The 17,366-nt window shown below is 34.6% G+C and overlaps 1 protein-coding gene across 1 annotated transcript in view; it reads right to left on the bottom strand.

Annotated features, from left to right (window-relative positions):
• Positions 1-17,366, bottom strand: part of LOC110033596 (DNA mismatch repair protein MSH1, mitochondrial) — a 158,333-nt gene that overhangs the window by 55,076 nt on the left and 85,891 nt on the right. Inside the window, 1 exon segment of the mRNA XM_020737633.1 lies at positions 15,519-15,692. Coding sequence (XP_020593292.1) covers positions 15,519-15,692 — 174 coding nt within the window.

The raw sequence follows: 17,366 nt of genomic DNA, 5'->3' as shown, positions 1-17,366 counted from the left end.
CACATTATCAGTGGTCTGGAAATTTCAATTGATCCTCATAAGGTGAAGGCAATTCTGGAACGACAAACTCCAAAAAATGTTACAGAACCATACAATTTTCTTGGTTTGGCAAGATATTATAAGAGGTTCGTAAAGAGCTTTTTACAAATAGCTATGTAGTTATTCAAGCTCATGAGAAAAAATGTTCAGCTTGGGTAGACTGCAGAATGTGAGCACAGTTTTCAAGAGTTGAAGAAATATTTGACCACCGCACCTTTTTTAACTATTCCATCAAGAATAGAAGGATTTTAGCTTTATAGTGACGCATTATTAAGAAGCTTGGGTTGTGTTTTAATGCAGAATAAAACTGTGATAACTTATGCATCCATATAGTTGAAGCGGCATGAAAAGAACTATCTGATGGATGATCTAATATAGTTAGCTGCTATAGTATTTGCTCTCACGATTTGTTCACATTATTTGTATGGTGTGAAATGCGAAGTATTTACTGATCATCAAAAGTCTGAAGAACATTTTCACACAAAAAGGCGGAATTTGAGACAACGAAGATGGTTGGAGTTGATCAAAGATTACGATTTGGATATATAGTATTGTCTGGGCCGAGAAATGTAGTTGTCGATGCATTGAGCCATACATCGACATGTAGTGCAAGCCAAGTCTGGGCCGAGAAATGTAGTTGTCGATGCATTGAGTCATACATCCACATGTAGTGCAAGCCAGATTCTTACTCAAAGGCCAGAGTTGCTTAAAGAAATTGATGTTTTACACTTAGAAGTTAGAAGATTATGTGATAAGAGATATTTACATCAACTGACAATGCAACGAACTTCGATTGATAGAGCTAAAACAACTCAGAAAGGTAATAATGAATATTAGAAACTTTTGAAATAATGACAGTCAGGATCGAGGACTGACATGAATGTTGATGAAGATGACATTATCAAAAATAAACTGTAGTTATGAGTAAATGCAAATTCTAATTTGAGAGAGGAAATTCTATACGAAACTCCTCATTCAGGGTACACAATTCATCCAAACAGTACAGAAATGTACAAAAATTTGAAATTGGCATTCTGATGACTAGGAATGAAGAAGGTTGTTGTTGAATATTTGTCAATGTCAAGCATGTTAGATTGTGAAGGCTTAGCATTAGAGTCCCAGTGGGTTGTTATAATCATTACCGATGCCTGAATGAAAATGAAAAGAAATTGCCATGAGTTTTTTTTCATAGGATTTCCTCGACCAGACAGGGTCACAACAGTATTTAGGTGATTGTTGAAAAGTAAGCCAAGTCAGCTCACTTTTTGCCTATAAAATAGATAGATCCAGTGAAAAAGTTGGCTAGATTATATGTTAAAGAAAATATCAGATTGCACGGTATTCCAAAATTTATTATTTTGGATGGAGACGGAAATTCACGTTACGGTTGTGGAAATGCATTCAACAAGGTTTGGGTACATAGTTACATTTCAACACTGTATTTCATCTAAAAATTGACAGATAATCAGAAAGAACAATTAAGGTGTTGGAAGATCTGCTAAGGCTTTGTGCTCTCAACTTTGGAGGCAGTTGGGAATATCACATTCCAATGATCAAATTTGCCTACAACAATAGTTATCATTCTAGTATCAAAATTACTCCATATGAAGCACTGTAAGACAAAAAGTGCAAAACTCCATTCAATTGAGTCAAAGTGGGGGAACGACCAATGTTAGGTCTCAAACTGTTGATAAAGCTATTGAGAAAATTAGATTATTTAGAGACAGAAAGATGCAAAAGGATTGACAGCAGAAACACTACGACCCAAAACACAAAGTAATAGAATTTGAAGTTTGAGATTTCCTATGAAAATCATACAAATAAAAGATACAACTAGATTTGGTCAACGAAGCAAACTGAGTCCCAAATACATCGGTTCTTTTGAAATTATAGAAAGGATCAGTACAAATGCCTATAGATTAGCGTTACCTGTGGACATGTAAGATATAAACGTTTTATTTCACATTCCCATGTTAAGAAAAAAGAGTTTCAAACCAGAGCAGAGAATTTCATATGAAGATATTGAAGTACAAGAAAATTTAACATATATTAAATAGCCTTAAAAGATTTTAGCAACTGATGTTAAAAAGCTTCGAAACAGACAAATTCCTTTTGTGAAGATAAAGTGGAAGCACAAGCACGAAAAGAAAGCTACTTGGGAAAAAGAAGAATAAATGCTACAAAAAATATCCGTCTTCAAGAATGATAGCGGCAAGCGGCCCATGAGTTCTAAGGTTGAGGATAACAATGAGGGAGAGGATGCTGATGAGCATGATGATGATGCCCCATAGAGGGGTCAATGTACTTATTAATTTGTATTTGGATTTTTTGTAAAAATGTGAACCTACATATTTAGCTTAATGATTGTTGAATTATATCTATTTTCATTTTCAGTATTTGTTTATGAATAAATTCTGTGTCAAGTTGGTGGAAAAGTAAATATTTATTAGATTTGTATTTTTTGTGTGCAAGTTGTAGAAACCTGATTGTTTTTTTATATTGTTTTAAATTTTCTTAAGATTCGTGCCTAATTTGCGTCGGACATTTTTGAGAGCAATTTTGTTATTAATTTCTTATGCATTCCAATACCTCTAACACTAAATAATCTTTGATTGATATGGTCGATGCAAAACATGGCTCAGATTAACATACGCCAAAAGTGATGCAAAATTTATTGTGCATTTGCGTCAGCGGGGATGTGTCAAATTCAATTAACATCGATATTATCTGACATTAAAGCCGACAGAAATAATTAGTGTTGACACTTTCGGCTTTAATCGCATTTTCAATAAGTTTTTTGCATGGACCATAAAACTATTTTGCATTAGATTATCTCCATTTTAGCGTTTGATTTGTATCACGCTAATATGCAAAAATCTTGTAGTGTACTCTCTTTCATGGATTTCACTATCACAGTCAATGGCGATACCACCGTAGGTTCTTTACTCAATGGCATCAAACAGATGTAACACTTGGTGGAGTAGCCGTTGTATGTCGTTCATGGTAGATTCCTAAATAGATCCCAACAATTGTCTCTTCAAGGGCCTGATTAGGGTTGTGAGTGTAAACAGGTGGAAGGTGTGTGGGATGGAGGGAAAAAAATTTTTGGAGGCGATATGCAGGATGCTAGAAACTCTAAAATATAACTAGCAGCTCTAATATCAAATAATACCGGAGTTAAATCCAAATCACAATAGGGAAAACAAATATTATTACTGCAAGAAAATAGAGAATATAATCAGACTTAGAACTAAGAAATAATAAAAAAATCAACACTAGCTCAACTAGAGCTGAAGGAGAAGGAGATGGTGCTGCGATTTAGGCAGAAATAGTAATTAAAACAGGTTGGGTGGTGGACGGCAGCAAGGCCTTCGGGGCAGTGGAGGTAGCGGTAGTAAGTGGGAGATGGTTGGAAGGGGCGACAATAAGTTGGAGGTGGCTAGAAGGGGCCAGCAGCAAGTAGGTATGTGGCTGAAGGGCCCGACAACAAGTTGGACGTGGCTAAAAGGATTAGCAATGAGATGGAGGGGGCTGGGAGTGATGGTCGACCGTTTGAAAAAAATAAAGTGGTTGTTTTCTTGGTGGCAGCAGCAACCACGGTGACGGTGGAAGTGGTTTGCGAAGAAAAAAAAAGGGATGCAAAGGATGTGGGGAGATCGAGTTTAATCACCAACTCGGAAGAGAAAAAGTCAGAGCATCACCTGTTGTCAAATATAACCCTAAAAAACCTAAGAGAAAACACAAAAAAAGTTCCTCATAAAACAACAGAAAACAAATATATAACCTATAATAGTTTAGGAATGCCACCCCTTCACCCCACCCCCCAATAGGTTGGCGGCAAATCACGTGGCAGGTAGGGTTCGTTGCCTTCTTAGAGCTGCCCGGTTGAATCGGAAGTTTGTTCAAGGGGAAAGGAAGAATTGTCAGTCCAACAATCCTATCGCAAGGACCCTGATTGTCCGGTCCAGGCATCACGCAGCAAGAGACATCCGCATTACCAATGGTTGAAAGCTCTCACTATGCCATAAAACTCTTCATTGTAAGTGGTATATTTTTGTCTGGAATCATTCAATTTCAAATTAAGGAAAAGACTGAGGCATCAGCCTTGCCTCAACACCACTACAATCACCAGATTAACCGCATCACACTCAACCTCAAACACCTAATCAAAATTTAAAAGAGCTAGAACAAGGGCATAAGTGTAACACTCAAAACTTGAAAAATCAATTAAAATTTTGATGTTTTTAAAATACACCCAAAATTTCATATCCCTGGAAATTTAATTGAAGCAATTTTATAAAATTCTACACATTAAATCTATCAATTTTGAATTTAATTGAAGCAATTTTATAAAATTCTACACATTGAATCTATCAATTTGATATACAACACTATATATGAATATGAATACATTTATTAATAAATGATATTGACTTAATTAATTTAATTAAGCATCTAATTATCCTTGTTAATCTCGGATTACTATTTCAATGCCCTATTTTTGTGATGTTTAGTTATGAGGTATGATCGAAGGGATGGGATTCATCATATGATTAATAAATATCTAGAGCCTTCGCATTTGTCCCTCGTCTCTCCTGATTCTTCTTCCTACAGGCTCCTACACTCGATCCTGTAGCAAGTCATGAACAAGGTATTGACTGGGAGACGAAACCCACGGTCTGGGCTTCCAGAAAAAATCGGTGAGTACAATTACAGAGCAATGGGTATGAGTTGAAAATGTATTGACTAGAGTCAATAATTAGAATAGAGCAAATGAGGAAATTAGAGTCATTTAATTATAGAGCATTGCTCAATTAATATTGCAAGTGGTGAACAGAATGACTGCTACTGAAAAATCATCTGCGAGTACAGTGCCCAGGTTTGAACTTTGACAAAAGCTAACTGGCGCTTAAAGATCTTTCAGATACTTAAGTCATCTGCATTCAAGGGTGTCAGTGATCCTATAGTTGTTGAAGATTGATAATTAAAGAACGAAAAAGATTCTAAAAAGCATGATTTGTCCAGAAATCAGAATAGTGTTAGCCACTTTCATGCTAAAAGGCGAGACAGAGAGGTAGTAATAGGCGAAGCATAGAGAAAAATTTCAACTGACCTCTTTCACAGATTCAAAGGGAAGAAAACCGCCTTCAATCAAATTAGCACTGTGATATAAATTCTTCAATCTGACTTAGCAATTTAGATCAGTTATTTAATATGAGGTCGAATTTATTTTTCTTTCTAGATATGCACCTCACTCCATCTCAGTACCCAAGAAAAATTTTTTTACAAATTTCGGCGTTGCCTAAGAGACTAGTTGAGGTTGGTCTTAGAGCCGTTCAAAATCAATGATTTTGAGTGCTAGTTGAAAGACCTAGACAAATTGAGAATGAGCTGAACTTTTTCGATCAGCATTGGCAACCTCAATCAAGTAAAAGAAAATTTTTGGCAAGGGAGATAGCTTTCAAAGAAAAAAAAATCTAAATCAGAAAGTAAGCAAAAGTAGCCTCACTCAGAAAAATCATAGACATTATGGGCAGTGCTTCATGGATTTAGGAAAATGCTACATATCAATGACAATTCAAGAACAGGGATAATCCAGGAAATTCTTGGACAGCAATAAATCCGGCAAAACTCAATTTTTTTTTGGAAAACCTTCTACTCAAGTCAACGGTGAAGCCTTAGAGCTCAAAAGCAAGAAAACAGTAAAATGAAAAGTTATTGCAATTACACCTCAAGAAATCAAAAAGATCTGAAGTGTTTGCAGGTATGCTTCTGATTCAAGATTAGTCTGACATTATTTATTTGATTTAGATGGATTGCATTCTTTCATTTCTGATGGGTTTGCTACCAATTTATATGTTGAGTTTAATTTACTTCTGTCTTGTGTGCTGTTATGTATTCGAGAAGTGATTTTTATGCAAACAAAAAATATATCGTGCATGTTAACATTCATAATAAAAAGCTGCAAATAGAATTAAATATCATACCAATTTCGACTTTCAATGTCATATTGGGAATGGATTGTTTAGTCAAGAATTTTGCTATACTTGAATACTAGAGAAGAAAAGTGAAAATCAAAGTTAGGTGAAAAGTAATTTAATATCTTATGTGATCGAAATACACAATATTCTTTGATTTGCATTGAAAATTAAAAAGTATTTGCAAAGTGGTGAACTGATATTTCTGGTCAAATTAGAAGGGTTGAAAAAATATTTGCAAGAATTGAAAAACAAATCAATTGTTGCAGAATATCTCCAAAAGAATTGTCAAGGCTACCACTAGAACTGGAGATTGAGTGGCATTGATATGCAGCCAGGGACATTTGCAATTTTCAATTCTCCTTGGAAGATGCCTCCGAAACAACTGCAGTAATTAAAATATTAGTTGCAAGAACTGATAGATAAAGGTTTTATCAAGCTAAGCAAATCACCCTAAAGTTCTCAAGAATGATTACAAAAAATTAAACAAAGTGAGAATCAAGAATAAATATGCATTTGCCAAGAATTGATGATCTATTTGATCAATTAAGGGATGTTATTGTATTTTCCCTGATTGATCTGAGATCAGTATATCATTAGATTAGAGTCAATGAGGCTGATATAAGACAGTTTTTGGGGTCATATATGGTTATTATGAATTCTTAGTTATGTGTTTTGACGTAATCAATGCTCCTGTTGTACTTATGAACCTGATGAATCAAATATTCAAGCATTATTTTGATAAGTTTGTTATTATTTTTATTGATGATATTTTGATATATTCAAAAATTAATAATGAATATGCCAAACATTTGAAAATTGTATTAAAGCTACAGAGGCATAATTAGTTGTGCAAAGTTGTCAAAATGTGAATTTTCGCTACGGAGTATTACATTCTTGGGGCATATTATCACTGAACAATAAATATCTATGATCCTTAGAAGGTGAATGCAATTGTGAAATGCCCTACTCCAAAAAATGTTATAGAAATACGCAGTATTCTTGGTTTGGTCGAATATTTTATTAGAGGTTTGATAAAGAATTTTCATAGATAGCTATGTCGTTGTCCAAACTGATGAGAAAAGATTTTATTTTGAGTTGAATGCAAAATGTGAGCACAATTTCTGAGAATTTTAAAAAGCATTTGACTACTACTCCAATGTTAGCAATTCCATCAGGAATAGAAGAATTCCAAATTTACTGCGACATGTCATTAAGAGCTTGCACTATGTTCAAATGCAAAATAAAAAAGTAATAGCCTATGTATCCAAACAGTTGAGGTCAGATGAGAGGAACTATCTGACACATGATCTGATGTTAGTTGATTTTACTGTTTGCTCTCAAGATTTGGTGGCATTACTAGTATGGTGTGGAATGTGAGGTATTCACAGATGATCAGAATTTCAAGTACATTTTTACACAAAAAGATTTGAATCTGAGGCAGAGGAAATAGCTTGAGTTGATTAAAGAATATGATCAAGATATATAATATTGTCCTTGCAGATGCAACGTAGTTGCCGATGCTTTGAACCCTGAATCCACATGTAATGCAAGCTAAATTATTGATCATAAGCTGGAATTGATTACAAGAATTAATGTCTTGCAGTTGGATGTCAGAGGACCATGTGATATGGGATATACTCACATCATTTGATGGTGAAACCAACTTTGATAGATCGAATCAAGGCAGCCTAGAAAACTCCTGAAACAACTTTAATCAGGAAAAAGATCAAATATGATTCTTGATGAAGAGGGTACTATAAAAAACAAGAAGCGGTTATGGGTACCTATCGATTCTAATTTGAAACGAGAAATCGTAGATAAAACTTATCATTTAGGAAACACAATTCATCCAAGCATCACAAAAATATATAAGGATTTGAAATTGATATTTAGGTGGTAAGGCTGGAAAAAAAATGTTGAATATGTATAAATGTCAAAGCTTGTCTGATTGTAAAGGTTGAGCATCAGAGAAGTAACGGATTGCTACAATCATTGTGTAACACCCAATTTTAAAGAACCAGATAAAATTTTTGATAATTTTACAATGCATCCAAATTTTGCATCCCCTAAAATTCAACCGAAAAAAATTTATAAAATTCTACATGTCAAATTGATCGATTCGATGTATAACAATAAGCACAAATTTCAAGCGCATAAGAAAACATAAATTCTAATCTCCCGCACCTTCAGTCTCCAAAGTCAACTATCCTGCACTTTCTCATGCATGCAATGGTTTGATGAGATCAAACAACTAAGTTAAAGGGTGGTGAGTTAAATGTTGCACTTCCTTCTCCCAATTCCTCATTACTGCTAGAGCCTCGACCGGGCACTGTAGCAGTAGGAGCAACGCGACCCTCAAGCCACAACCGATATTTCAGGGCTCCAGGGTGAATTCAGTGAGCAGGAAACCATACTTGACATTAATTGTGACATTCTTTTACTTCCACAAAATTTCATTTTGACGTATGCCACAAACCGACACACTTTTTCATTTCTGGTTGTTGTAGTGGAAACAAACTTGTGTCAAAAGCGACGAACATGATTTGTGGGCATCCGTAAGGAATTTTATTGGAAAATTAACAAAGAAAATAGAGGATTAAAAGGAATAAAAAGATGGAAGAAAAATGCACACTAAGTCTGTTTGAGGTAAGAATTTGTAAGAAATTTATGTTTATGATTAAATTACAAATGAGCTAAGATTTTATGAAATCCTAACATATCTACGAATTTCAAGTTGTTGACTTGAAGTGGAGAGCTTAAGACGAGCTTGAGGAAACACGTCGTTGGGTTGTTTCATCAATTCAGGTGACAGAATTTTGTAGCAACGTAGGAAAAATAATTATCTGTAAGTTTTCATATGATTCAATTTATAACATTGTTGCATTTAAAATTCACTGTATATTACAGATGAATAATTGCATTGAATTTTAAAATGTAAATTGATTGCCCCCTACGATACATATAATTTTACTATCCTAAGAATCTGATGAATATGTTTAGAAATCATTGTACAAAAGTATTCATTTGTTATAACTCATGCATATGATATATGAAATACCAGAAGAATGTTTGTTACAAAAATTGTGCTTTTGTGAAATGTCACAAGTGCTATATAGGTAAGTTATTGCATGAATATTTACAAGTACATATGATAGGGATCAGTGGGATTTCCGACTCCGGGTATCAGACTAAGACGAAATTTCGGGGATAGTTAGGATCAGATGATGACGAAATATAGGGAACTGTTGGTACCAGAGGAGCTATTTATAACTGTTATGTTGGGGAGGGACCAACATTTATCAATAACTAATGTAGCATTCGATCTATGTGAAAATCCAATGACAAGACATAGGCATGAAAATAATTGAGACATATACAAATAAGAGTAACTTTGTTTTGATTACATTAATAATTATTATAAGCATGCTCATGATTATATAAATAAGACATTTTATCCAACAGTCATGACTCCCTACACTACCAACCATTTTTTTTCATGTTTTATATTTTAATAGTATGTTGTGTCATGTATTATGAACGTGTAATAGATTACGTACGAACATGCACGTTATTTCTTTTCTGCGTATAAAAATTTTATTTTAGCCTGGATTATTTTCATTAAGCTAGTTATTTATCATTCTATATTGTTGACTTTCAGTAAGAGATAAAAAGCACCTGAATGATTAGTCACACGTGACTTGTACAACTTTTGCACAATATATTAGAAGATGCAAGTTAGGATAAATGCTGGTGAGGATTTAATCTGACTAGATCACCTGCACCGTGATTAACCCTATAAAGGGGCGTTAGTTGGGGTGCAAAAGAAATTGATACAAGAGCATGGATATTGCATGAAAAGAATGATGGAAACGTGTTAAACTTAGAAGTAAAAAAATTAATTATGAATTAATTTATACAGACCTGTAGGTTGACTGATCTGGATTAGTAATCTAAATGACTTAAGATGTCATGGATGCATGATATATATATGATATGATAAATTACATTTGAATAATAACAAATTGCCAATACAGATGAATATGTATGAAGGAGAATCAGAAAGTATAAAGGGTCAGTCTCCTAAGCCAATTTTAGAGCACGAAGTACGAGCAGAAAATGTTTTGAACATAAGTGATAATAATAGCATATCAAATCAGGAACTAAAGCCACTAAGTTACAGGGCATTGTGCAGCTGATATCACAAGTGGTTGACAAAATGACTACCATTGAAAGACCTTCCATTAATACAGAGCCCAAATTTGAACTTTAAGTAGAAATTGATCGACACCTAAAAATATTTCCGACATTCAAGTCACCTGCATTTAAGGGTGCAAGTGACCCTAACGTTACTATAGATTGAATATTAAAGATCAAGAAGATTCTCAATGGTATGATTTGTCTGGAAAATAGAAGAGTAGTGCTAGCCACTTTCATGTTCGAAGGAGAGACTGAGGAGGTGATGGACAAAGCAACATAGGGAGTAATTTCAGCGACACCTCATCCACAAATTTAGTGGGATGATTTTATCAGTCTTCAAAAATTGGTTTACTCTGCCTTCATCCAGATTAGCTTTGCAAAATAAAATTTTCAATCTGACTTTGGGGTTAAGATCAATTATGCAATATGAGGCATAATTTATTTCACCTCTAGATATGCATCTACTGTCTCAAGGATTAGTTGAGGTTCATTTTAGCACCACATTCAAAACTATGATTTGTTAATGCTAGTTGAAAGGGCTAGATGAATTGAAAATGAGTTGAACTTTTCCGATCACCGTTGAAAACATCAGGCAAGCAAGCGAAAGGATTTTAACAAAGGAGAATACGTCGAAAGCAAGAACATTAAATCAAAAGTTAAGCGGAAACAGCCATAGCCATAAAAGACAATATGTGAAAAATGTTGAAAATGATAGTTTGGGCAGTGTTTGATGAGTTCAAGAAAGTGTACAAATATGGACAACCATGGCATCTTCGGATGAATTGTCCGAAGGAAAAGAGAAGAGACAACAAACCACCAATATTTCAGTGATATGGACAGGCCAAAAAATTTTTTGGAAGGCAGTCAGCCCTGCAAAACTCGGGTTTTAAGAAAGCCTTCAATGCAAACAAAGAATGAAACTTAAAAACGCAGAATTGAGCAACCAATGAAAGCACGAGTTTTTGAAAATACCCCTCAAGAAGCTATAAAACTGAAGTTGTTACAGGCACGCTTCTGATTCAAGATCAATGTGACACTATTTTTTTTTTATCTGGGTGCATCACATTCCTTTATCTCAGATGAGTTTGCTATCAATTTATTTGTTGATATTATACACTTTACTCATGCATCATTCATTCTTATGCCTTTGGGATGCAAATAGAAATGTGTAGTGCATGTTAATATTACAGAGAAGAAGCTACAACAAAGCTAGTTATAATACTAATTCAGGCTTTTGATGTCATACTGCGAATGGATTAGTTGGTAAATAATTTTGCTACAATTGAATCTTTAAAATGCGAATCAAATTCAATTTGTCCAATGAAAAGTAATTTTATATCTTATGTGATCCAAATGCTCTATTGTCTCTAATTAGTTCAATGAAAATTAATAAGTATTTGAGAAGTGACGACCTTGTATTTTTAACCAAATTAATAGTGTTAAATAAAGATTTACACTAAAGGATTTGAAAAGTATTCTAGTTATTGCCAAATTTTCTGATGTATTTTCTGAAGAATTGTCAGAGCTATCATCAGAACAATAAGTTGAGTTTCACATTAATGTGCAGCATAAGACATCTGTAATTTTTAATTCTCCTTATTGGATGGATTCGAAGCTATAGCAAAAATTGAAATATCAGTTACATGAACTGATGAATAATGGTTTTATCAGCTAAGTAGTTCACCTTAGAGTGCTCTAATATTATTAGCCAAGAAAAAAGACGGATCTAATTATAGAGTTGAACAAAGTGACAATCAAGAACAAATATCTAATTGAACTTAATTAAACAATAATTAATTCCTAATCTTCCTCAGCTTCATCATTCACAACCGACTCTCCCACACTATCTTGTGCATGCAATGATCTGATGATATCAAATGGTAAAGATCTAAAGGGAGGTAGTTAAAAGTCATGCTTCCCTCTCCCGATTCCTTCTTACTGTGAGAACCGTGATTGGGACACTGTAGCAGTGGGAGCTGTGTGACCCGTAGAGTGTCGCAACCAACGTTTTAGGGCTTCGGGAAGAATTCAGTGAATAAGAAACCCTTTTTCATGCTAATTATGACATTCATTTCCTCAAACTTTTATTTTGATGTATGCAACAAATTGGTACAATTTTTGCTTCTGGTAGTTGTAGCGGAGAAAAACTTGTGACATAAGCAGTGAGCTTGATTTGTGGACTTCTGTAAGCGATTTAATGGAAATTAGTGAAGAAAAGGGCGAATTAAATGAATAGAAATATGAGGAGAATAGGCAATAATGCAAGAACGGAGTTATGTCGAGAAGCTCGTTTGAGATAAGAATTTTTAAATAAACTATGTTTATGGTTAAATCAGAAAATTTATTAAAATGTATCATATATGTTTGTGATAATTTAATAAATGAGCCATTATTGACAGGCTAACAAAGTCAACTCATTTCTTACCGATTAGACGAACATATTCAACTAAAAGGTTCGTCAGATTATATGTAAAGGAAATTATCAAATTGCACAGTATTGACAGGCTAACAAAGTCAACTCATTTCTTACCAATTAGACGAACATATTCAACTAAAAGGTTTGTCAGATTATATGTAAAAGAAATTATCAAATTGCACATAATTCCAAAATTTATCCTTTCTAATGAAGATGGAAGATTCGTGTCCGGGTTATCGAAAGGCATTCAGTGAGGTATGGACATCAAAGAGATTCAAACACCTCTTCTCTATTAAGATATAAGCTAGTCACTTAAAGGAAAAGGTCGAGCTCTCCAAAAGAGAGAAAATAGAAAAAATAATCCAAATAACATAAAAAAAAGATGCGTCCGAATCAGATTCTAAAACAACATGCATATAATAAGATAGAACTTAAACCCTAATTACAAATAAAAAAAAGTATATATAAGCCCAACATAAAGGAAGAAAACTTCCTGCTATTGGAGATCACAATCTTGTTCCACTTAGATGGGGCACTCTCGCATCACTTATAGGATAGAAAATAGATGCTAGATATGAAGTTAGAAATTTGCAAACTATACCTCAAAATAAAAAATTCATACATCAAGTAGAATTAGTTTAATCTAGAGGCATTCTTCCATTGGCAGAGACCCTATCCATGGGCTTAACCTTAGGTAACACTAAATTGTATTTTTAGGATCATTAACAACAGTCAAATTATTTTTCACCATGTGTCTGCTTCCCTTACAGATTTGTGCCCAATCCTGCTCAGCTGTGCTTGCTCACTTGCACAAGCTCCAAAAACCATAAAGTCAGTCTCCGTCAAGCTTACTCCTGCACTCATTCACATCTATCACGCTTGCAGTTGACTCATGCAGTCTGTATGGTAGTGTGTGCTTGCCCTGTCCCAGCATTCATAAGGTGCACAACTTTGGTCTTATACAATGTTCTCGTTATCCCAATCTCAAAAGTCAACATCCGAGAGCATCACCATCTAGCTCATTTTATAATTAGGCTTGGTTAGGCTATTCAATGCCTATCCATCTTGCACTCAAGGTTGTCATGTTATCTTTCGTTGCTTCCCACCTTCTTGACATGACTGTGATGCTTGTTTACTTTCCTCGACTTGTGATGGTGCCATTGTTACCATTTTGACTTCTGTTTTAAATCCTTATCCTCTTTTACCATTAAGTTTCCATCAAATCCCAAATTTCTCCAACATTGGTTATTATGAAGATTTTTTATGGACGACAAGTTAGGTCGTCACATTTTATCACAATGACTCATTTCCTCACAATGGCTCCTCTTGATGTGTCTCCCTTGGAACCTGCACCTCTAGTTGCTCACGCTTCTCAATCCTTTGCAAATATCGTTGGTGTGCTAAATGATTCAGGATATCAATCCCCTCCATCAAATAATCATTTTTTTTTTCTTTTCATGAAGATCCAACACCACCTCATTAAGCATCCATCCATATATTAAAATAAAATTACTCTCATCTTCACTAAACAGAAAATGGCTAGCTTGCTATGTCTCTTATTTTCAATTATTGGCAAAATCTCATTAGACTGCCCAAAATATGATATATAGATTTAAATTTATGTCCAGTTAACATTGGGTTGGTCGCCATTCCATTGTGATTATTGACCCTCAGTTATTATTTAACTTTTTTCAAAAGTATACCACTTCAAATATTTTCTAGAGCAGCGGTTTTCTTATGTGTATGTTAAAATGGTCCCACTATTTTGACTTTATAAATAAACACAAATCAATCCAATTTAGATTGCTCAACGACCTTATCATTCGAATGAAAGCAATCATAGTTATGACCGTTTGATGAACAAGATATTCAAATACAATTTATAATATGAGGTAGGAATTAAAATATCATCACTCACCTATTTTCCCAAGCTTCAATCAAGGCTAACTCAAATGAATTTATTGAAGTTTTCATGTTTCTAAGGATTTTGTATCCTAGGTCATGTCAATATGTCCTTGTCTAATTTTCTTTTTTCTTTGGCAATCCTGGTAATTGCTCATGACATACTCATATCCAAGTTTCAATCAAGACCAAGTCAAATGAATTTTCTGCAGTATTCAAGTTTCTACGGATATTGTATCCTAGGTTATCATGCTATATCAATATAGACTTGTGTACTTCTCTTTTTTATTTGGCAACCATGGTAAGTGCCAATGATATAACTCGCATCATTTGTAAGTCATAAAATATAGCATAAAAAAAAGACTTAGTTCACTCATTAATCATTATGATTTAGCTCTAGTTGATTAGCAAATATTAATTAAAACTTTTCAGGCTAATAACTCCAAAAAGTAAGAAAATATTCCGGGCACATATTCTAGCAAAATAGATATGGTCTAAAGCATACAATTAACTGAATAATTGGGAGACTTTTTATTCTGAGTTGTACTCAGCAAACTCATCATGATTTTACATAACAAAATCTTAAAATGACTCCCGTTTACAGTTCTTCCAAATAGTAAAACAAGTAAATTAATTTAAGAATTCCAAAAAAAGCATCGATGAGAACTTTCATCATTGCAAACTTCAAGAACATCAGTGGCAATCACTATCTGGCAACAATTATTCATTTTGAATGGAAAAAGCCTAGCCACATGCATTCACCTCAGCAAAGAAAAAAGAAAACATGCATTTCAACAAACTAAAGAAGATTCCAACAAATTATTTTACCAAAGAAGGCATCCATAATGGCCTCACCTTGTAGAGAAACATTAGTAGATATAAGGAATAAAAAATAATGTCAACGGTAAAATAACAATTCATAAGAATAGTAGCAGAAAAATCAAATTAACTGCAAATTTTTAAATATGTGCATGTAAATGTACCAGGATATCATAATCAACTTTCAATCCAGTGGCCAGCCATGCCGGCTCCAATAAAATACGAAGGATTACAGAAAGCTCAGAATTTCTATGCATTTGCAGAATTTCGTCAACTACATTCTTAACTCTACAGAACTCAATATGATTAGCCTCCTTCAACTCCAGAAGTTTGACAAGCTGCAAAATTTAACAAATAAGTCACTCTTTCATCATCAAAATAACTGCGGCACATGGAATAGTGTGCGAACATCATAGATTGTTGCCATCGAAACAGACCTTTTTAGAAGGAATATGATAACATAATGAGAAAAAAATGCCCTCTTGGCAAGAAATATACAAGCAAAACATATAAAAGATTAATCAAAATACAAGATAATTATTCTAATTTTTTTCTAAAATAAAACTTCATAAACCATCATCATAAGCAGGAAAAATAGCATTAACCCAACCATTTGATCAGCTTCATCAATCCACTGCACAGAACGCATTCCAGTCCGAGTTTAACTAAACTCTTTCTGCCAGCAACATAACATTTACACATGAAAGACAGATTTTAATTTCTCAGGTGAAAATAGGAAAGGCACACATGATGATTAAATTAATGAAAATCAATAAATAGCCAGATAGTAACTAACTTCTTTGGTGTAATAAATAATGAAAATTGGTAGAAAATGATATACGTATGTGAATGCTAATCTCTAAAAAGTTTAAGGGAAAACTGCGCTCAAATTGGGTTGGATTCATCAAGCTAAATCAGCTCAATACTGACTGCTCCAAAACATCTCAGATTATTAGACATCCTTTGCCTTTGGGTGACCTGTTTGATTCCAAGAAAGCTAATACAGAGGCCCAGATACCATTCCAGTACTGCAAAGACCAACAAAAGGTAGCACCAGCTTTCACTTTGACCCTATAACTCAGTTTGAATCAATTGAGTACTGACCTAAAACAAATCACTAAGCATATATGCCAAATCAAAGGAATCATCATAAGTCATCAATCTCAACCCCAACTCAAGAAAGCCTTGAAGCAGGTCAAGCAGTCAACCATGACGGAGAATTGACTTAACAGCAATGAATAAGCTCATGTGAACCCCCGCCACACACAGCGATTGATGTTGATGTTCCCACGTCTCATCCAAATAAATGCAAAAAGGGGGCCAAAACCTTGGAGATATGAAGCATTCTTCCCCTTCAAGTGTTGAGCCAGTATCTGACCAAGATTCAGTGGTGGAACCTCTTTAACATTACATAGCCGATATAGCTGAACAGCTGCATTTACTTCTGTTTTCCTTCCTGGATAGCTGTCGGAACTACTTTTTTCCCTTCAATCTTCGCAATATTTGTATATTATATCTTCTGGCCATTCTACAACAAATCACATGTTAAATTTGATCCTCAAACATGTTCTCAAAACCATAGTGACGTGGGGGGCTTGGGGCTGAATTGGCTCCAACTGGTTAACCAAGAAGCTGTTGATTCAGCAAATAAACTGAACCGAACCCTGCTTAGGGTTTGGAGTGCTACCGCCCAAGGAGAGGGGTCCCTCGCCGCCACCCCCTCCCCCTCTAAGTTATTTTTTATTATAAATAGGCTGCTTTCTATGTTAGGATTAGTTTTTGGCTGACTGTTTCTATAAGGACAGCCGCCACATACACTTTTAACTTATAGACTTGTATCCAACGGCGAAAAAATGCTCCGACTATAACTCGACCCAAGATGGTGCACATCCTTTCCGTTTTCTTTGGCTTGTTCGCTGCCATCCACCCCACGCCACTTATCCGCCACTGTTGCTTCTCCACCTCCCCTCCAGGTTGGCTCTCGCTCAACCTATCCCCCCCCCCCCCCCTCA

This window comes from Phalaenopsis equestris, unplaced genomic scaffold (assembly GCF_001263595.1).
Source record: "Phalaenopsis equestris unplaced genomic scaffold, ASM126359v1 Scaffold001231, whole genome shotgun sequence".
NCBI classification, from domain to species: domain Eukaryota; kingdom Viridiplantae; phylum Streptophyta; class Magnoliopsida; order Asparagales; family Orchidaceae; genus Phalaenopsis; species Phalaenopsis equestris.
This window is presented reverse-complemented; position numbering and strand designations above follow the sequence as displayed.